Source organism: Stigmatopora argus, chromosome 19 (assembly GCF_051989625.1).
Source record: "Stigmatopora argus isolate UIUO_Sarg chromosome 19, RoL_Sarg_1.0, whole genome shotgun sequence".
Taxonomy (NCBI): domain Eukaryota; kingdom Metazoa; phylum Chordata; class Actinopteri; order Syngnathiformes; family Syngnathidae; genus Stigmatopora; species Stigmatopora argus.
The window spans coordinates 1,264,648-1,288,126 of NC_135405.1; the positions used below are offsets into that span (position 1 = coordinate 1,264,648).

The following is a 23,479-nucleotide window of genomic DNA, read 5'->3' on the forward strand; positions in this document are numbered from 1 at the left end:
AGCTGTATGCCTCCTCTGTGTTGGTATATTCATTCATTCTCTAATCCGCTTTATTCTCACTAGGGTCACGGGGAGTACAATAATTCACATTCACACTCATAAATAGGGACAATTTAGAGTGTCCAACCAGCCTATCATGCATGTCTTTTTAAAGTGGGAGGAAACCGGAGGACCCGGGATCCCACGCAAGCCCGGGGAGAGCATGCAAACTCCACACAAGTGGACCAACCTGGATTTGAACTCAGGACCCCAAAACTGTGAGGCTGACGTGCTAACCATTCAGCTGCAGGGCTGGCATGAAAATCTAATTTAATATTAACTGCGAGAGTTATTGTCAGGTTCGCCATTAAACATACCCAAATTGACACACAAATAAAGAAGAAAAGACAGTCTTCTTTCATTTTCACTTGCATGGAGAACGACTGCTTAGAAAACTTTCCAACTCCGTTCTGACCCCACACGTTTTTTCTGTTGTTGTATTACATTCGAGGGCTCTGATTGCATGGATGTCTCAACTCTAAGAGGAGGGGTGAAAACACTAGTGAGACGTCTGAGCGTTCATGTGCGTTGATACATGTGTAGTCAAAACAGACGAGGACCAAAGCATCAGAAAGCCTTGTGGAGCGTCTGTGGTGGATGCAGATGCAGTTCCCAGGCCAGATTCCCAGCACTGCATGGCGGTCTGGCTCATGTTTGTTTGTACACTCCCAAGGCGTTTTTGCTTCTCTTTGTTTAGTCTAACCAAGGTTTTCAGGAAGACGGCTTTTACTTCCTTGTAAGCAAATATGATGCTAATAATTATGAGCTAACTCAGTTTAATAGTAAGGCCAAGCATATTGTTCATTGCAAGCAAATGTTTAATAATATGAAATAAAATTCTGACAGTTATAGATAAGGAAGTTCGGGGTATTAACAATGATTGCATGGCGGCATGAGAAAGATCGTCCATGGAGAGGATTTCAAAGCGACTTACCAAAGTGATTTATTTCTCTATATGTTTAAGAAAGGGTTTCATTTAAGAAGCTCGTGTTGAGTCTAAACAGTCTCCTTTCTTTTAATATCCAAGGGCAAGATCAAATATACCCCAGCATAATCTGGTCATGATGTCACGGCGCATCCCCCACACACGTACCTCAGATGTCTGTAGATAATGGAATATGTTTTTAGCAATTGATCTTTTTATGACGCTAGGTATGGGCTGGTGGGCAGTGATGTCCTAGACAACGTGGCCTATGCTCGAGCTTTCAACACAGATCATCAGACGCAGTTGTTGTATCAGGCATCTGCCATGATGGCTGAATCCAGGTCAGTTTATTTATTTCTAATTGTATTTTAATGATCAAATGCATTAAAATCTTTTTAATAAGGGTGACCTGGTAAATAGCTGAGTACCACATAAAACGACAGGCACCATTAGTTTTCAGCAGGTTTTCAAGCAATGTGTACAATATAAATAAGCAAAATATGACTATAATCAGCTTTTTTCAATTTAAAATTAATTGACCAAAAACTATGCATTTCAATACATACTGTTATTTTATATTGATGGACGGATGGGTAGGAAAAAAAATAAGCAGGCGTGGAGAAAATCACCCAAATGATGTTTGATGGTATTTATCCATCCATCAACTTTTCCATAGTGAAACAGTTGATTTGCATGATAGATGTGGCACAGCCAAGTTTTTACGCTACATTCCATTCCTTGCTTGAGCGACAATAGGCTGTATTGGGAATAGAAAAAGTGCTTAGAAAGTGAGCTTCAGTCAACTGTGCTCGATCTACATGATGGATAGATAAATCGATAGAGCGGTTGATAGATGGTTCATATTACTCCAATAGTTGTCACTTTCGAACAAGAAATAAAACGAAAAAAATCAAGGTGGAATTTTGTTTTATTTCACAATCAAGCCTACTCACTCTGGCGAGAAAAATATGTAGACGGCAGCGACCTCACTAAGATGACTTCGCTCCGACCTCGCTAAAATGGCTGCGCCCCGACCTCGCTAAGTTGGCTGTGCCCCGAGCGAGCAGTGACGGGAACGTTTTGCGTTTTATGCAAGATAGGTTTTTTTTTCATGAATTTCATTCATAGGTGTCAAAATATTTTTTGTTTAGCGTTTTATCTGTTTATCTTTTCTTTATTTTTAAATAAATGACCGTACCGGCATTCACTTGCGTCGTGACGTCACGGCGCACGCATGGGCGCCATTTTGTCGTGACGTCATAGTGTCACAGGGCCGTCAAATTGCAGTTTTTTTGCAAGTCGTATTTTTATGCGCATATAAGCCGTACCCTCGACTCAGTAATTTTTGGTCTGACAAAAGTAGCTTATATGGTAGTAAATACAGTAAATATAATCTATAGTGAATATTTTTTGTCAACAGTAAAAATAATTTTTGATAAAATTTGATACTTTTAAACTGCAATTACACCACAAGGGCACCGCAAACAAGGGGGCACTGATTCAACATGAACGCTAGTTACAGTCCAACGTCAGTGGAAGATGATAAGGAGATGCAGGACAACACAGAGCTGACCCACAAGAAGATCCAAGTGAAGTCTCCCTGTCATTTTAATTCTTACTTTTATAAAATTTCCCTTTAAATACATTTGTACAAACTGCAGCCATATTGAAATATTCCTTAACCCATTTTAATTAACCCACTGTCCTCATTTGAGGACAGCCTGTAATATGTTTATTTGATATCAAGGAGTTTCCCATTCTATGCAAATGTTCTGAAAACATTGCAAAAATCTAAAACTTAGCTTGGGTTAAAATGGGTTAAGTTCATCCAACTTTTTTTTCTTTTCTTTTCTTTTGTAAATGGTCATATTTGAGGTAAATTATTTTCTTTTAGTGAGGCTGAAAATAGTCTGCTTGCCAATGGTGATGATGTCTTTAGTTGATTTTTTTCATATTGCACAGCAAATTTGGTTTGAAGGCGAATTTATAAAAATAGAGATGCCTGTCAAAATTTCTGCAGGTCTTATCATTCTTTACTTTTCATATTGTAAAGAAAGAGTTGTCTTATCTTTTTGCACAATGGAAAAAAATACTTTTTAAAATCATTTTTAATATAATCAAATACTATATATTTTAAATTGAAAACACTAAGTACTGTAGTACAGTGAAAATAGTTCCCCTATGCTTGAATTAAACAAAAAAACAGGTTATTGGGAGCTTAAATCCAAGTCCTCTTCGTCAGATTCCATAGGCATTGGATCATCGATGGAGTCTTCAGGAGACGGTGTAGGGGCAGCAGGAGGAGCTTTTGTGAGAAGTTTTTGGCAAAGGCAAACAACTTGGTGATGGGGAGTTGTAACCGCTGTTTTTTTTTGGGGACAAATATGCTTTTGTACAAGGACATGATGCTGCCAAGACAATTGCCATGTTCGATGGCTATACCATGTTGTGATCAATCTACAGGACCTGTTGTTGAAAACAGCATGCCTTATTGAAAATTTCTTGCAAAGTACTAAGACCATGTTCTACATTTTTATTGCCGTCATTGTTTTGGGAGAAATTAAACTTCCATGAGGGTGCCTGAGGCTCGCATTTCTGGAAAAAAATTTAATTGAAATGAAAGGAATTGAAAGCTTTATTGTCATACATATACATGCTTTTTATATTGTTTTTGTACAACGAGTGCATTCCAAGTACAGCCCAGAGGGAAAGTTATGACATACATACATTTACAATACAGCCAGGCTGCCTGGCAATTCTTTGTCAGTGGCTCAAAAAATTTAAGGTTTTGCAGTTCTAATGGTTTGCTAAGAACCATCAGATCACAGCAGTAATTGCTATTTTTGTACGGTTACCCCCATTGCAAAACAGTTATATAGAAAGACAATAATTGGAAGTGCAATATCCAAATGTCCAGTCAGCTCTGCACTCTTCCTCACAGAAAGGTATTACCAATTCCTAATCCACTACAACCACTCAGATATTGACGGACATGATAAGAATGTACGTAGGTATTCTTGAGGTGTCGACTTCTGCTGATCCGGACTTTATGCTACCATATTTCACTTCAGAACCACGCCTCACTTCACAAATTGAACTGATTGACTTGGTTAGTGATTGGGAAGTAAGAATAAGGCAGAACTCTTGGGGTCCAGCTACAACAATGAAACCTCGTGAAGACTGATGTAAGGATGTCAAGCTTCCATTATTGCAAATAAGATCTGATTCAATATTTCTCAATGAAAGGTGATCTACAGTGCTGCTCGTGCAGGCCTGTGCTCTCCAGCTCTCTGAGGTCCTCACAGACATTTTCCAGCTGTCTCTGGACCAAGCTGTTGGCCCACCCTGCCTGAAATCCGCAACTACCAAATCGTCCCGAAAAAGCCCTACACCACCATCTTTAACAACTATAGACCCGTGGCCCTGACCCCTAGTAACAAAGCTACACCAGGTTTTCATCGTTAACTACAGCTCTGGATTTAATACCATTATCCCAGACATTCTACTCCCCATATTGCTCACCTGGGGACAAACAGACCACTGCCTTTGAAACTCGGTCCCCACTTTTCAACCCCCTGTACTGTCAACATCGGGTCAAAAGAGGCTCTCATCAGGGTTTTGTACAGAGTCCACTCCTCTACTCTCTCTACACCTCCAAGCGCCGTCCTGCCCATCCAGAGAAGGTGATCATCAAGTTCGCAGATGACACAACAATAGCAGGAATGCTATCAGGGGACAATGAGGCATCCTATCAGGATGAGGTCCTCCACTTAGAAAAGTGGTGTTCACCCAACAATCTGACACTGAACAACACCAAAACAAAGGAGCTCATTCCTGGACCTCAGGAAAAACAAAGCTGCCCCTGCATCCATGTCCATCAAAGGCAAATGGTGAAGAGGCCCAGCATGGACTCTACTCTCTGAGGTAGAGGTCAGCATTACCATTCTCTGGCTAGAGGACACAATGCCATAGGACAAGCAGGTTTTGGAAAAAAAATTCTCCTAGAGCTGTGAGCACTGTAAACTAATACTGGACTCAGATCTAATCAACCACATCCCACTGCACTTTATCACACTGGCGCTTTTATGTACTGCATGGATATCAATGGTTTAATGGCAGCCCTTACCATTGCATTACTATGCTGGAGAGACACCAGCAGGGGATCCGACGTTTGGCACGCAAACAACACGTCCTGAGACGAAAGCATCATAAATTATAGAAGGGACATGGGATACAACTGACAGAGGAAACCAGACGAGTTTATCGGGAAACTTGCCTTTAAAGGGGGCTGATGTTGCTTGCCTGCAGCCGTGGTCGCTCCACCTGCCTGACGTCGCACCTACAATCAGAAAAAAAAACATGCACACCTGCCCAAGGGCCAGGATTCAGGAGTGAAGAGCGAAGGCCCTAACAGTCTAAATGCAAATAATTGGAATTAGCAGGGGTGCCATCATACAACTCTTGCATCTAGGATCATTGGGACACAAACCTATACTGAGTGGTCAAATATTCATGGAATATTAACATTGTTTACTATTTTTTGAGTGGATCGTTGATAGTACTGAATATATAAATATATTGTTCTGTTTTGACTAATTTTTGGCCCCTGCAGTGGGCACTAAAAGTTAGCTTTTGCATCAACTGACCATGTGCGTTCACAGATATGCCCTGCTTATAGTGGACAGTGCCACAGCTCTATACAGAACTGACTACTCAGGTCGAGGTGAGCTTTCAGCCAGACAAGGACACTTGGGACGCTTTCTACGCATGCTACTCAGGTTGGCTGATGAGGTATGTGGGTATTCGATGGCTTTTAATTGTTTGAAATAGAGACATCAACACAGTCAGAAAAAAAGAGCAAAGAGCAAAACCCAACTGGTATTAAAGAAGCACTATGTGAGTCAGGCGGCCAGAAATGGTACTACAAACAGGATCAAAATATTTAAGTGGACACCATCCCTTTTCCCTTTTAGCTTATCACATATCAGGGTCCCTGTAGGTCTTTATAAAGTATTGGATTAATGTCCATGCAATTAAGGTCTGAAATGGTCTCATTGAGTGTAGTCATGTAGGTAATCAATTTACATTTAAATTCTACCTTTATTGTTTAATAAAATTTAGATGCTCTATGACTGACCCTAAAACGCACTCATATTCCTCCTGTAAAGGTGTTTTGAAACAGAATAGGTACGTGACAGTTGGAGGCAGCTGTCCCAGATTCACCTTCACAAAGACCTGTTAGCCCAATATGCGATGCTTCACCCATGTTGCAGCAATGTCTACATTGTAACTGCATTTTTCGACTTCCTAGTTCAGAATTGAATGTAACACATTGACTGATGAGGTAGTCCCCACATTCTCCTATCATTGTTGTGTTGACATTTTTAAATTTGTTTAAATTGGTCATCCAAAGGCAGAACATGTTACAAATGATTTTTTTAAAATGTCTTGTATAAACCGCCTACAATTCAATCAAAGGAAAGTAAAAAGTGAAACGGAACAATAAAAAGGTGAAACGTAACAATAAAAATGTGAAACGTCATGAGATCAATTTCCACCTTGCCTAGGTCTATAAGGCTCATTGTATCCTTAGCCTCAGCCGGTGTTGTAAGACATTAGCATTGCACAGTTATGCTCGTGAGCATTTGATTGTGCACATAGCTTTGATCACATTGTAGGTTAATAAATTTAAAACTATTGTTGTTTTAAATAACAATTTGACATAATTTGTTAGACATACATTACATGCAATATGATGGAATATAAATTTCACAGAAACCTCTTTTTTTTAAAGAAAAAATCGCCTCACACCTTTATCAAATGCTATGCAAATGCTATCTGTTGCCTATCCCATGGATTGGTTGCCACATACCTTGCCTAGGTCTATAAGGCTCATTGTAGCCTTAGCCTCAGCCGGTGTTGTAAGACATTAGCATAGCACAGTTATGCTCATGAGCATTTGACACATAGCTTTGATCACATTGTAGGTTAATAAATTTAAAACTATTGTTGTTTTGATTGTTTTTTGAAATAACAATTTGACATTTTGTTAGATATACATTACATGCAATATAATGGCATATACATTTCATAGATCTTTTTATTTTTATTTTATTTTTTTTCAGAAAAAAATCGCCTCACACCTTTATTAAATGCTATGTGTTGCCTATCCCATGGATTGGTTGTCATACTTTGTATAATTTGACTACCCCCACAATATCTGCATTGAAGTTCCCATTATTGTGCTAGGCAGAGAAATGCTCAAACTGATCAGTTTTCACATCAGAAACTAATATAATTAAAACTATAATTAATTAGGATTAGGCTCCTCCTGTGCGGAGTTTGCATGTGCTCTGGGCCTGCGTGGGTTTTCTCCGGGTTCTACGATTTGGATTGGATAACTTTGTTCATCCCGTATTCGGGAAATTTCGTTGTCACAGTAGCAAGAGGGTGAGGATTCAGAAGTAGGAAAGGCATTTTAGACATAAATAGATAGGTAATAAGTAAGTTAATAAATAAATACATGAATAAATATATAAATAAATAAGCGTGTTGCTTAGCACATATATACATACATACACATAAATGTACATGCCAGCCATTTTTTTGTTAAAGAGCCTGACAGCTGATGGGAGGAAGGATCTGCGGAAGCGCTCCTTCCTGCAATGAGGGTGCCGCAGGGAGGGAGGGACGGACGGACACACACACACACACCTCAGTGTCAGACATCTATCCCCAGCTTTGATAAATTACATTGCGTGTCCAAATGGCTACTACTTTAAACGCAAGGATAAAATAAAAATATGTGCGGGGGCAGTACTTGTTATTCCTAAATGAATGTTATCTATAACGGGCCGTATATGGCGCGCGGGCCGAGGTTGAAAAACATGTACACACGATCCGGGGGCGGGGCGAGCGCGCGAATCCTGTTTCGGCGAAACGTCCGTTCGGCGAACAGTCCGTCGGCCAAACGTCTGGTCACGGGCTGGTTGGACACTCTAAATAGCCCTTAGGTATGAGTGTGAGTGCGAATGGTTGTCCATCTCCTTGTGTCCTGTAATTAGCTGGCTATCAATTCTGGGTGTGCCCCACCGATCATAACCGGCCCAAAGTCAGCTGGAAATTTCTCCGCACTTTTTGCCGTCAAGTCACTTTCCTGCCCTTTCTCTCTCCCATCGCCTCCACACGCACCGCCGTTAGCCGCTACTGTCTGCCATACAGTACTGTCCATAATAATGTCACATTTTTTTGCAGATCATAACCACAAGATACATATTTGTTACTCTCTTGGCGTAGGTGTTGAATTTGAGCAATGAAAAACATGTTTTTCCATTGTAATTGATAGGTTCACCCTTTAGGCATTCCCAAATGTGCGCACAAATAAAACGGACATCTGACTCATAACCGGTGTCTTGCAAGAGAGAATCGATCCTGACGCGTCTCTGTCCTAGACCATTCTCCTGAATCGATGTCTCTCTTGCTTATTTATTACATAAGATTTACAACATGCATCACAGAAGTCTAAACAATTGAGAGTCATGTGAGCCAGACGTGAAGAAGTCCATGTTTCTCATAACAATTGTTTGTCCTCCGTATCTTCCCAAGAGAGCTTGATGTGAACCACACTTTCAGAAGCCGATGTTTCTCAAAACAATTTAAAGTCCTCCGGATCCCAAGGGAGCTCGGTGTGAACAATAGTTTTGAGAAGTCCAGCTGCAAAGGGGAGTGACCTTCAAGTTGTTTCGGTTAACTTAGGAGCGAGCATTACTCTTCATTTTGGAGAAGGAGAGTTGTGAAAATGGTCCAGAAGGAGCTGAAGAGAGAGATAAGGAAGGGAAAGACCATCTACAGGAGGAAGCTGGAGAACCAACTCCAGAGAGGCAACACCAAAGAGGTCTGGAGGAGCTTGAGGACCATTTCGGGCCATGGAGGGAACAGTGAGAGACCCGGAGTCTGGCGGCAGGGAGTGGGCCAATGAACTGAATCAGTTCTTTAACAGATTCAGTCCTGCCCCCACTCCCCTGACCCCCCAGACCAGAAGCAACGCTCCCCCCTCGTTCTCCTCCTCCTCCTCTTCCTCCCCCTCTTCCACCGGTCTCTGCATTACTGTCGATCAGGTGATAAAACAGCTCAAGAAGATCGAGGCAAGGAAGGCTACCGGTCCAGACGGCCTCAGCTCCAGACTACTGAGAGAGTGTGCGGATCAGCTTGGTATAGTGATTCTGCATATTTTCAACCTCAGCCTCAGTCTGCAGAAGGTCCCCACCTTGTGGAAAACTTCCTGCGTGGTCCCAGTTCCTAAGACTGCGTACCCCAGGGAGCCAAACCACTTCAGGCCGGTAGCATTAACCTCTCACCTGATCAAGACATTGGAGAGAATCATCCTCAATCACCTCAGCCCCCTGATGAATGCAGAGCTGGACCCTCTGCAGTTCGCCTATCGTCCAGGCATTGGTGTGGAAGATGCTACCACCTACCTGATGCACAGGTCTCTTTCACACCTGGAGAACGCGGGAAGCACGCTGAGAATGATGTTTTTTGACCTCTCCAGTGCGTTCAACACCATTCAGCCGGTTCTACTGAGAGGGAAACTGGAAGAGGCTGGAGTAAGGAACCACCTAGCCGCATGGATCATCGACTTCCTCACTGACAGACCACAATATGTGAGACTCCAGGACTGTACGTCTGATGTGGTAGCTTGCAGCACGGGGGCCCCACAAGGCACAGTGCTCTCTCCACTCCTCTTCTCCCTCTACACATCGGACTTTAAACATAATACAGACACCTGCCACCTCCAGAAGTTCTCTGACGACACCGCTATTGTTGGACGAGTGACGGACGGGAACGACCTGGAGTACAGGGGAGTCATCACAGCCTTTGTTGACTGGTGTAGGCAAAACCACCTCTACATCAACACCAGTAAGACAAAGGAAATGGTCATCGATTTTCGGAGGAATCCTCAACAGACCACTCAGGTGAACATCCAGGGTACATACATTGAAATCGTGGAGAATTTTAAGTACCTGGGTGTTCACCTCAACAACAAACTAGACTGGTCCACAAACACAGATGCCCTGTACAAAAGGGGCCAGAGCCGCCTCTACCTACTGAGGAGTCTACGGTCCTTTGGAGTGTGCAGGACACTGCTGAGGACTTTCTACGACACTGTGGTGGCCTCTACAGTGTTTTATGCAGTGCTTTGTTGGGGATGCGGGAGCACGGAGAGGGACAGGAACAGGCTGAATAAGCTGGTCAGGAGGGCCAGCTCTGTTCTGGGCTGTCCTCTGGACTCTGTGGAGGAAGTGGGAGAGCGGAGGATGCTGACCAGGATGATGTCCATCATGGACAGCACCTCCCACCCCCTGCATGAGTCTGTGGAGTCCCTCCGAAGCTCCTTTAGCAATAGACTGCGGCACCCTCATTGCAGGAAGGAGCGCTTCCGCAGATCCTTCCTCCCATCAGCTGTCAGGCTCTTTAACAAAAAAATGGCTGTGTGTTAAGACCTACCGTATGCATGCATGTACATTTATGTGTATGTATGTATGTATATATGTGCTAAGCAACACGCTTATTTAATTATATATTTATTCATGTATTTATTTCTTGACCTACTTATTACCTATCTATTTATGTCTAAAATGCCTTTCCTATTCCTGCATCCTCACCCTCTTGCCACTGGAACAACGAAATTTCCCGAATACGGGATGAATAAAGTTATCCAATCCAATCCAATCCAAATATATATAATGATTAATATTCCTAAATAAAATAAAGCCTTCTTCATTGCAAGCAAATATATAATAAATGAGTCTAATGACCCTAACAGTAATGTTCTGGTTTTAGGTTTTTTTTCAGAGGGGCGGAACAGATTAATTTGTATTTAGTTATGTTATATGGGAAAAATTGATTTGAGATATGACTGAATTGACACACCAGCTCGTGTACAGGAATGCTTTATGCTCGTATCGCAAGGTATTACCGCACAAATAAACCAAAAAAGTTATTTTCATTTTCCATGATGTGTATTTAAGGCTTTAATTAGCTAAGAGAATGTTAAGGATTCAGTTAGTACTTCATAAGCAGAAACTCAACTCCCATTGTCCTAAAAGATCAAAACTACATTTTTAACGATCAACGATCTGGCATATCTCTCATTATCTACTGGAGGGTAATCGGCATGAAAAATAACTAAAGGCATCATTTTTGGAAAGAACAAAACTAGACACAAATGTAATGACACCATCACCACCAGATCATCAAATTGACAGGGCTGCCAACTACTCCGGAATTTCAGGAGTTTCTCCAGAAATACAATGCAAGCTCCGGGACTCCGGACAACCTCCCTAAAATCCCAAAGATGTTCACAGAATTTTTTTTGGGGAGCAACCATTTTGAAAAGTACCATATTGCCATTTTAAAAGCCTCGAAATTCACACCATCTTCTGCCTTCTGCCATCTTGATTCAACTGCACTGTAAACCGGAAGAATTCGGTAACACGAGTGCATTGTGAATCATCTGAGTTACAAGTTCTGACGAATGATTTGTCTTGTGCGAATTTAGCATGGCAGTCGATTCAGAATCGATTGCATAGGTTCCCACTATCTCTTTAACATTTGTTTTTTGTTTTTTTCATAATGGAAGTAAGTAATATTAAGGCTAACAAACTAATTCTATAATTTACGGGGTTGACACCGGTAATTTTTATCAATATGCCTGCTCGGGTTAAGCACAAAATGGATGGCAATTTGGATGAAACTTCTAATAAGAAACCCAGACATTCGCAGAAGTATATTGGTTTGTATTTGACGAAATATACAATTTTGAAGATGTGTCCAAAAGGACCGACATTTGCACATTGCACAACATGCAAGTGCGACTTCAACATGACACATAATGGAATTACTGACTGTAAAACGCACATAGGACCCAAGCACAAAGATAAACTTATTTTCATTATGCTGTACTTTTCAATAGTTTGCAAAACCACAATATTTCAATTAATGTAAAAACATGATAAGAACAGTTTGATTTAAATTGTCCTACGCTTATTTTTGTTACATTTTATATCGATTTTGCGTGAATCTCATTCACTGCGGAAATACTACAGAAATGGGACAAGGGTACTCTGAAATGTGGCCGACGGAGGTTGGCAGCTCTGAACAGACCTTTATGGATTGTTAAGAGATTATAATCTCAAAAAGTGTGTGTTAACATTGCCCAACCTCAAAAGGAGCCTAACTCAACTGTCTTCGGGCGAATGGCAGACTACACTCTAGACTGGTTGCCAGTCAGTTGTAGGACACACAGAGAGACTGTCAACCACTCACACCGCCACCGAGTGAGAATCGAACTCAGATTGTCCGCAGCAAACTCAGGCGGAAGAACTACTGCACCAGGCTGTGTTGATTTTCATATTAAACGTTTTCCACAAATATCACTGTCAGGTTCACCAATAAACCCAAATGCACGCACAAACAAAGAGGAAAAGACAGTCCTCAACTCTCCGCACAACTTTTCCCACACTTTCTTTTCTATGCACTTGCAATAATCTTTTCTTAATACTTAAAAAACTCTTTTCTATTCACTTACCAAAAATCTTTTCTATTCAACAATTACCCTTCTACGCTCATCAAACCCTCCACATCCCTCAAATTGGGACAGAAACCATGCCTCTCCACCCATCGCGGCAGACGGCAACCCCCCACACTACGCATCTGCAATACCCCACATCCGGTAACTCTCCGATTTTCATTCTGCAGTCCGGCGACAAACCCACCCACTTTGTCGCTTTTTGACCCATATTCATCACTTACTTAATAGTTTAAACAATAATTATATTCTAAATTTCCCGAAATTGATCTCAATAGTTCATGATTCACCCAATATCTCTGAATACACCAAGACCACAAGTCCCTGACTTTGTCTTAGCGGAGTCCCTGATTCTATTCTCTTAGCAGAGTCCCTGACTATTAACACACCAAGACTACAAGTCCCTGATTCTATTCTCTTAGCAGAGTCCCTGACTATTAACACACCAAGACTACAAGTCCCTGACTTATTCTTAGCAGAGTCCCTGACTATTAACACACCAAGCCTACAAGTCCCTGACTTATTCTTAGCGGAGTCCCTGACTCTATTAACACACCAAGACTATAAGTCCCTGACTTATTCTTAGCGGAGTCCCTGACTCTATTAACACACCAAGACTACAAGTCCCTGACTTATTCTTAGCAGAGTCCCTGACTCTATTAGGGTGTGTGGTTATGTTAAGATTCTCTGGCTACATTTGTCCAAACCGTGCATCGTAGAGCATTGAACTTTTTTATGGTGGCCAGAAACGGCTGTCGGATTCTAGTAGAATCCAGTTTCTTTACGTTCTGTAAGTTTTTAAACTCAATATTTTATTTGTTAAAGCTGAAAGGAGAGTTTATGCATTAATCGTTGTTTTTACATGGTGTGCCTAAACGCACCGCATCGTTGATTGGTCGTAAGGTAGGACGCCTTTCCACATCACTTACAAAAATAATTTTCAGAAGAATTTCCGGCAGTGAGTTTCCAGGTGCTCCCCGGAAAACTTTTCCCTGTTGTGACGGGAAGTCTCGGCGAGACACGATGGTGTTGGCCGCCCTGACCCAATTCAGTTGTAAGGTAGTACGCTTTTCCACGTCATTTTCAATCGTCATTTTTGGAAGAATTTCCACCAGCAAGTTTCCAGGTGCGCACCGAACACTATTTTTTCTGTCGTGATGGGAAGACTCGGCGAAACACGATGGTGCTGGCCGCGCTGACCCAATTTAGTTGTAAGGACGCCTTTCCATGTCATTTACAAACATCATTTTCGGAAGAATTTCCGAGTTTCCAGATGCTCCCGAAAGACTTTTTTTTTCTGTTGCGACTTTTCCACTTTCATACTTTATTGCGATCTGCCCACGTGTGGATTAGCCACTATGCTTCTCATTATACAAATAGATTACCAAACACGCGCAATAACATCCTCGCCCAAGCTTGTATGCACTAAATTCAAGATTATGTAGATGTCGTTGTATGACGCTGACAGCTTGACTGTCTGGTACATTGCTTACTGGCGCGCTGTGTGGAAGAGGAATGCGCGTGCGCATATCATGCTTTTTGTCCGCTAGCAGTGACCAAGACGATCAGGATTAGAGCTGAAAGGGATAAAACGAGATCGGTTTTACTAAAAATGTACTTTAAAAAATCCCATATAGAAGTTGTTATACGGCATACACAATTTGAAATGATCACAAAACGTATAAAATATGGGAAAAACGCAAAAGTTGACAGGTATGCTGTAAATATGTTCCAAGGCTATTTTCTTTTGCCGTATGGCTAAAGTAGCTTCCATACAGACAATCCTATTATGACACGTAAGAACCGTCTTTTCTGTCTCACTAAAAGTGATGGAAGATGTCCTACTAATTTTAGCCTCATCCTCCTTGATAGAGCAAATGGCAGACTCATTTACTCTCCAATTGAGTGAGATGGCATTGTGTCCAATGTTCCCTCTAAGCTGTGCGCAATTGCGCACTACTCTCGTCTTCTCCGCGCACAGCAAATCAAATGGAGAGCACAAAATAAAATCCAACTTTTATTTTCTTTTTTTCCCCATGATGGCGCCATTCACGCGGCAGCAGCTCTGTCCACTCTTAAGTTTTTCGTGTTTTACAGCCCTTCTATCTTTTTTTAATTACATTTTAATATTTCTTAATACATTCCTTTTTACTTTACTGTGCAAATAGAAGAACAAGCGGTGAAATTGGGTGAGAACTGTCTAAATCTGCTGTGTGTGGTTGTGTTCGTGCGTGCGTGTGTGTCTAGTATGTGATTGTTTGTCTTCAACCTACACAATGGACTATAGTAAATGGAAATAAGCCCTCGGCTACAATCTTACATATATATGTTCATTAACATGAATATAAATATGTTCATTAATATGTGCTATCCCTTATTAAATAAATTAAAGCAAAATCATGGAAAAATATTGCATATAAATGGAAACTATCTCAAGTGACACGTTCAGCAGATAAGTCCTTTGAACGAGAATGAGAAGTGAGAAGGACAGATGTGTAAAATAAGGTAAAATTTAAGTCGGATTTGTGCATATTCTAATGGAATTTATGAAGGTGTTTTATTCATAGATATTTTTTCATTCATTTTCTGAACCGCTTTATCACTTGCGGAGGGTGCTGGAGCCTATCCCTGCTGACTTTGGGCCAGGGGCGGAGGACACCCTGTATTTGTGGGCAGCCGATCGCAGGGCACAAGGAGACGGACAGCCATGCACACTCAGACCCATACCTGGTGTCCAATCAGCCTACAATGCATCCTTTTGGGATGTGGGAGGAAAACGGAGTACTCAGAGAAAACCCACACAGGCCCAGGGAGAATATGCAAATTCAACACAGGTGGACCGACCTGGATCTGAACCCAGGACCCCAGAGCCGTGAGGCCGACGCGCGAACCACTCATCCGCCGGGCCGCCCATTCATAGATATTAAGCATTACATTTTATTATTACTAAATCATTTGTGTAGTAGACATGCACCTGCTTATGGCAGGTATGATACTGGTGTGTGCCCATAGCAACCAATGATGATGTTGCTCACACTGGAACTCAGTGTGCTCAGGGAGGTTGTCTTTCTGCCCAGACAAACAAAAAATTAGAGGGAACATTGATTGTGTCCCCTTTCTTTCCCTTAGGGAGAACTTGCACTTTCCCTACGGTTGTCATCATTCTCTGTTGCCGTTTATGTGTAGTAACATTCTATGAGGAAGGAACATGCTTGTGAGGCTTTGCAGGCGTGAGAGCAATCGAAGCTGCATTATAGATTGATACTAACTGAGCGCGGAGAAACGCTAAATTATATTGTAACATTGACAAAGGAAACGCCAGCTTTATCATGTCTTTAAACATTTATTTGGATTTCGAAAACAACACAGCTACAAACAACCTGGAAAACCTCCATCCAACTCTTCCACACGTCTCTTTGTCCCTCCCCCTGCTCACTCTCATGGTGCCTTCAGGAACAGTATGAAAACACAAATTCATCATTAGACCCCAATTCTTTACAATGTGTTAGAGTTGGACACTGGTTGAGCGCAGAGAGATGTCTATACCTTGGACACTAACTGAACACGGAAAGGAAATAGGATCAAATACATCTAATAGAGCTATATTCTGAAAATAGATCTGTAAAAAAGCCTCGTGGAGCTCGTGGTCTCCAGGGCAGGTAGCAGCTCGATATCAACTTTGTTTTATTCTTCCAACAATATGAACATTTTTATTACCATATTACATGTCTGTTCATTGTTTTGATTTTTTTTTTAAATTCCCCCAAAATATGATTAATACTCCCGTGCGAGTTTTTTTTATCCCTTTACCAGTCAACTTTGACCAATTGCTCCCCTTATTAATGTTTGCAATGCCTCTTATTAAGCGATAATAAACCGTACAAATGCAATGCAGCACATATTTACTCACATAGGGCGCACTTAAAAGTCAAAAATTTTCCACAAATTGGACGTAGTGCCCAATTAGTCGGTGCACTAAATTAAAGATTCTGTAGATGTCGCTGTATGACGCTGACATCTTGACTGTCTGCGTAGATTGTTGGTGACGCACTATATTTATATAGTGAAAGGGTGGACGGGTGAAAGGGGAATGCGTGTGCGCATTTCATGCTTAAAGCAGGTAAATATTAGCAGTCGACAAAGACGTTTTCGTTTGCTACCAGTGACCGAGAAGATCCGGATTAGAGCCGAATTGGGTACAATGAGATCGGTTTGACTAAAAAAATGTACTTAAAAACAAAATCTCATACAAAAGTTGTTGTACGGCGTACACAATTTGATATGATCAAAAAACTTATAAAATATGGGAAAAACATAAGTTGACAGGTATGCTTTCATTTAGCATTCGATTTATAATTAATAATTAATTAATTATTGAATTACCTATCTGCAACCAACCAATCCTTGGAACTTGTCTCAGTTGATGTTTACTTACCGTAAAACCTCTATTTGAACGACACCTCTAATAAAACAGCACCTTGGTGGAATAATTGAAAAATAGAACGGCACCCTCTAATTCAGGGGTGGCCAAGTCCGGTCCTCGAGAGCCGTTATCCGCTCTGTTTTCCATATCTCCCTCCACCAACACACCTGAATCAAATCATCGGGATTGGTATCAAGCTTCTGGACAGCTTGCTGATGAGTTGATTATTTGATTCAGGTGTGTTGGTGGAGGGAGATATGGAAAACAGACCGGATTGTGGCTCTCGAGGACTGGAGTTGGCCACCCCTGCTCTAATTGAACGGCACCTCTAATAAAACAGCACCTTGGTGGAATAATTGAAAAATAGAACGGCACCCTCTAATTGAACGGCACCTCTAATTGAACCTCGTACCCACATGCCGCATGTTCGTTTTCTGTTCTGGAGGGTTTTTGGAAGACAGACGGAGACATACTGAGACTCAGAGTCGGTTATTTAAAAAGTCAGTGTGGCTTTATTGCAAGAGCGATAACTTCTGATAACTAACTGCAGTTTATGAATCCTTTTCCAACAGGCAAAAGTGGGCATTAATTTGAATATCAGTGGGCGTGTTTCAGTATAGAAGGAACTTCCAAATATGGAGTTCTCTTCTATGGTTAGCTTTTCTTGTTAATTAACTTGTCTTATCACTCATAAAAAAAATTGAAGAAACCATTTTTAGTTTCCAGTTTAAATGCCTCAAAATTCACACCATCGCTACCGCTTCCGCCATCTTGATTCAACTGCATTTCCGGGGTTGTTCTAAAGGAAGTAGGGATACACAGCACTGGTAAATCTTATCAATATGCTTCCTCGGGTTAAGCGCTAAATGGAGGGCAATTTGGATAAAACCTCCAATAATAAACCAAGACACTTGCAGAAGTTTATTGGTTCGTATTCGACAAAATATCCCATGTTGAAGCCGTCTTCAAAAGGACCAACATTTGCACATTGCACAACATGCATGCGACTTCAGCGTGACACTTGGTGGAATTACTGACTGTAAAACGCACGAAGAAGGACCCAAACACAAAGATAATCTTATTCTCATTATGTTGTACTTTTTCAATAGTTTGCAAAAACTATTTCAATCATTGTAAAAACATGATCATAACAGTTTGATTTAAATTGTCCTACGTTATGTTTTTTTACATTTTTATATCAAATTTACGTGAATCGCATTCACTCCGGAAATGGGACAAGGGTACTCCTGAAATGGGGTTGATGGAGTTTGGCAGCTCTGTATATTGTATAGATATTGCAAGTTCTTTTACAATTGGGGTAATCATTTTCTTAATCCGTCCCCAACACAGTTTGGCGTAGCAGTGGTAATAACCAACCAAGTGGTTGCACAGGTAGATGGTGCTGCCATGTTCTCTGCTGATCCAAAGAAACCAATTGGAGGGAACATTCTGGCTCATGCATCCACAACTCGGTAAGTGATATTTTATTTATTTATTCTCAAGTCACTTTGCAAGCACTGTCATAACCTTTATCTTTTAGAAAGGTAGGTTCTATGAATAAAACACTTTTTTTAAACTCCGTGTTCCAAATTCATCATTATAAATGTCTGATTCATAATTTTTAGTTTGAAAACTAAACTGAAACATCCAGCAGGAATTCGCAGCTCATCTTTATTTCTGTTTTTATATGACGTAGATAACCCTTGCAAAACCATGGACAAACAGGACAGGGCAGTTGTATTTTTATTTTGATCACATCCCAAACCGACGCCATACACTATATTTTATAAATCTGACGAAAGTAGGCATAAAAGCAAGAGTTTGAGTCAATGTATTACCACGTGGCATTCCAAATTAGTGTATTCTGCAAATGATGTACAGTGGTACCTCAATTTTCGAACGTCCCAGACCTCGAATGAAAATTTTAAGATTCTTTTTGTTTCTGATTTTGAGCAAATATCGAGAACTAGAACGCCCTGACAAAAGCCGGAAAAAACAGTGCATGGACAGGCCGACCAACTGACGAATGACATGATGTGTTTTTTTATTGTGCATAACGCAGCCTCTGTAATCCTGTTAGTGTCATGTTTTGGGCATTTTCCCTTGCGTGTCCTGTCCATGTGATAACCCATGAATTTCATCTGCTGTGTCTTTCCTGCTCACCTTCCCTCGTGTGATCCTGGTGTTTTGAATTGTCTTGTCAACCCCTGCCGGTGCATTTAAACCCTGTGTCTCCATCATCCCTTGTTTGCGTTTGGCCTGTGTTGTTGGTGTGCTTTCTCCCTTCGTGTTTTACTCCAGTAAGTTAGTTATTTGTGTTGTTCCTTTTTACCAGTTTTTTTTTGAAGTCCTTATTATGTCAACCACCTTGTCATTAAATTTTATGTTGGTGCACCCGCACTCACCTGTGTGCGCCGGATTACCTGCGTTCGTGTTCAACCCCGAGACTCATTAAGCATGAGATACACATTAAACAGGTATCAAGGCTGATATTTTAATGATCAACCACAAGACTTTCGATCGGCCTTAACAACTATTAGGATGTGCTGACATGGTAAACCCTAAGAACACGTATCAAGGCTACCTGCGTCTGGCCAGTCAGAGCATGTTTAACTAGGTAAGATGGCGGCGCCCCAAGCAATCAATGGCAGGCAAAAGTGAGTTTTTTTCACGTTTTATGCAAGATACGATGAATTTTTTATTTAGTGTTTTATTTGTTTATCTTTTCTGTATTTTGAAATAAATGCCCGTATCGGCCGCGTTGTCTTGCGTTATGGCATTTCGGCTTTGTCACCTTGCAATTTCATGCATATCAAGTCTAATTTGTGTGCATATAAGCCGGTGCCCTGGATTCAGTCATTATTATATCCAAGAAAATACAGGATATGTATATACAGTGGTACCTCGACATACGATCTTAATCCGTTCCGGGACTGAGATCGTATGTCGAGCTTTTCGTAACTCGAGCGGACGTTTCCCATTGACATGAACTAAAAACAAATTAATTTGTTCCAACCCTCTGAAAAAACACCAAAAACAGGATATTGGATTGGAAAAAATGTTGTATTATTTTCTAATTAGCCATCTATTAACAAAATAACACATAACTAGTGGTTTAATAGTAATCAAATGTGTTTAATAGAAGTAAAATTAAACGCATTTCGTGGAGGGTAGAGACAGCGACATACACGGAGGCGGGGGGGTGTTCGGGGGGACTTTATCCACGGCAACAACGCACTCAAACGAACAAACATTTAAATTAACTTGGATTAATATATGCAGACACTCAAACATATGTTTAATGTAACTTTACACAAAACTGAATTCTATTTTTTTTTTACCTTTGTTTTCCGGGTTATCTGTTTGCCATGCCTCCACCCTCACATTTGCTATCGATGAGCTGTTTGCTGTTGTATTCCCTTCAAAATATTCCGAAAATGATGCACACAAATGTCCTCACAATAAGATAACGCACGACCACTTGCCAACGAGAAGTAGTCTTGAATGAGCGATCGGTCCGTTAACGGGAACTAACAGGCTAAGGAGGGAATAACATCCTACCCACGTATTGATTGTGGGTAATGAAGTTTTATCCTGAGAAAGGGTGCCATTGCCTATCGGTGTTGTGTGCACATGTATACTTCATTACCCAGAAAGCCCTGTTTTTGCCCACACATGCGCGTTGTGCGTTTCCTGGTCGATGCTAGGAGAAACTCGTCTGAATAAATGCGTAGATATCTGTTATACACGAAAGAGATGCGGCAAAAAAAGAGTGCGCTCATGTCATGGCCACCTGGCTTGGTCGCATCTCGAAATTTTGATCGTATCTCGGGTGAATTATTCGATCGAAATTTTCATCGTACCTCGAGCATGTCGTAGGTAGAGCTGATCGTAGGTCAAGGTACCACTGTACATTAAGCCCTCGAATATTGCGGTTTCACTACATCGCATTTTTTTTGTAAGTTCTTAAAAATGTGAAAATCCATGCTGAAACTCGCAAGCGGAACCCACTCCCTGTCCTCCACTTGCTGATAAAACTCACCACTGAAGTAAAAAAAAAAGAAGTTCGCAAAACTGAAAATCCAATTTATGAACCCAATCCTGACTGGGGGCCACCCATTCTTGGATAATCAATGCTTGAAGTTTGTCAGAATTTGTGGGTTCCTGATTGTCCAGCCGCCTCTTGAGGATTGACCACAAGTTCCCAAATGGGATTAATATCTGGAGAGTTTCCTGGCCATAATCTTAATGTTTTGTTCCCTAAGCCATTTTGTTAAGACCTTTGCCTTACGGCAAAGTTCTCCATCATGCTAGGATGGGCTTCTTCATTACCAAATTGCCCCTGGATGGTTGGGATGAATTGCCCTCAGAGGTTGTTCTGGTACCATTCTTTGTTCATCGCTGTGTTTTTAGGCAAGATTGTGAGAGAGCTCACTCCCTTGACCGAAAAGCAACCCCACACATGAATGGTCTCAGGAGGCTTCACTTTTGGCATGAGACAAGGCCGATGGTAGTGCTCACCGCGTCTTCTCCGAACAAGCCTTCTTCCAGATGCCCAAAACAATCGGAAAGAAGATTCATCAGAGAAAATGACTTTACTCCAAGTCCTCAACAGTCCAGTCTTTGTAACTTCTGCAGAATATCAGTCTGTCACTGATGTTTTTGCTGGAAAGAAGTGCCTTTTTTGCAGCCCTCCTTGACACCAGGCCTTCCCCCAAAAGTCCTCGCCTTACTGAGTGTGCAGATGCACTCACACCTGCCTTCTGCCATTTCTGAGAAAGCTCTGTACTGGTGGTGGCCTCATCCTGCAGCTGAAACAACTTCAGGAGATGGTCCTGCCACTTGCTGGACTTTGTTGGGCGCCCTGTTGCCTGTTTGGCATCAATTGAACCTCTCTCCCAACTATCCGGGAGCAATTTGGTGATGAAGAATGCCTTTTTCAGCATGATGGAGCACCTTGCCATGTAGCAAAGGTCTTAAGAAAATGGCTTAGGGAACAAAACATTAAGATTTGGGGATAATTGGGAACTTGCGGTCAACAGTGGCCTGCTGTTCTATTTGTCCAACTTTTGGTCAATAATTTCCACATTTCCACTTTTTTTTCTCTCCAAGATTGCGCCGTCAGGCGACAGCCGGTGGCAGTAGCTCTGTCCATTCTTATTTGTTCTTCGTATATTACAGCCTTTCTATCTTTTTTTTAATTACATTGTAATGTTTCTTAGTACATTCCTTTTTACTTTACTTTGCACTTTATACTTTTTACTTGAATGTTTTTACAACTTTCTTTGTCCTGTTAGCCTGGCTTCTTTCTGCTACTTCTTTTTTGGAACCATTAAGCCATGCCTACACTGTCATACACATGGGATTAGCTGTGAACAACGCGCAGCAGAAGGAGCAATACCTCGATGCCGCTGGGAATCCGGAGCAGGACAAAGGTGCCGGGAGAAGAAGCGACGCTTCAGACCAATCATTCCATCTATTATTATGGGGAAAGTGAGGGCAGGGGTGGGAAGAGTATGTACAAGGGGTATGGAGTTCAAGAGCGGTAAGATGGGGAAGGGTCGAAGATCGCCAGTCTGACTTCTTTTGTAACCGCATTTTGATATTTTCATGTAGAAGGCGGTGTCGGGGATCAGAAGGAGGCAGCTGGTTCCAGGCATCAGCTTTAAGAAGTGCTTGTAAATTGAGGCAGGATGAGAGGGGTGTAAGATGCGCCTCATATATGACTGCTTCGGTGGGGGTAGACCTGGGGTGGTGGGTTATGGCGCGGGCTGCTTCCCGTTGGGCAGTTTCGAGGGATTTGAGGTGAGTTTGGGCCAGCCAGGGGGCCCATGCCGGTGCTGCGTACTCTGCGAGACTTCTCTGGGTGGCAATATACACCGTTCTAAGGTCGTTTGGTTGCCAAACGCTGCTTGGCGCTGCTCTTGTGGCAGCTGGTAGCGGTAGCTCCATACGCTCGTTTTGTGTTTCTGCTGCTTTTTTATCTTTTTTAATGCTTTCCCATATGCTTTGCTTTTTGCTTTGTTGTTCTGCGACCTTTGCGACTCGATCCCACCCGTCGTGTGGCTTGGTTTCTTTGTGCTAGTGTGTCTTGTGTCTGTCTTGCTACTGCAACCAAGTAATTCCCGAATATTGGATGAAATAAAGTTCTAATCTAACTACCTTTTGTTTCCTAATTGTCTGACCGAATTTCTTAACATTTGTTTCAACAACATGCATCTGATTGTCCCCTAACTTGGGCAAGAAACTCTCCAGATCTTAATCCCATTGGGAATTTGTGGTCAATCCTCAAGAGGCAATCAGAAACACAAATTTTGACAAAATCCAAGCATTGATTATGCAAGAATGGACGCCATCAGTCAGGATTTGGTTCAGAAGTTGATTGACAGCATGCCACGGAGAATTGCAGAGGTCTTGAAAAAGAAGGGTCATCACTGCAAATATTGACCTATTGCATGTAATACTCAATAAAAGCTTTTTATACTTATCCGTTATTTTATTT

The 23,479-nt window shown here is 41.6% G+C and overlaps 1 protein-coding gene across 3 annotated transcripts in view; it reads left to right on the forward strand.

Annotated features, from left to right (window-relative positions):
• Window positions 1-23,479, forward strand: part of rad51 (RAD51 recombinase) — a 109,301-nt gene that overhangs the window by 73,724 nt on the left and 12,098 nt on the right. For all 3 annotated transcript variants that reach the window (XM_077586614.1, XM_077586613.1, XM_077586612.1), the window contains exons 7-9: window positions 1,192-1,305; window positions 5,626-5,755; window positions 18,328-18,449. In XM_077586614.1, the coding sequence (XP_077442740.1) occupies window positions 1,192-1,305; window positions 5,626-5,755; window positions 18,328-18,449 (366 nt within the window). The remainder of the gene's footprint in view (window positions 1-1,191; window positions 1,306-5,625; window positions 5,756-18,327; window positions 18,450-23,479) is intronic.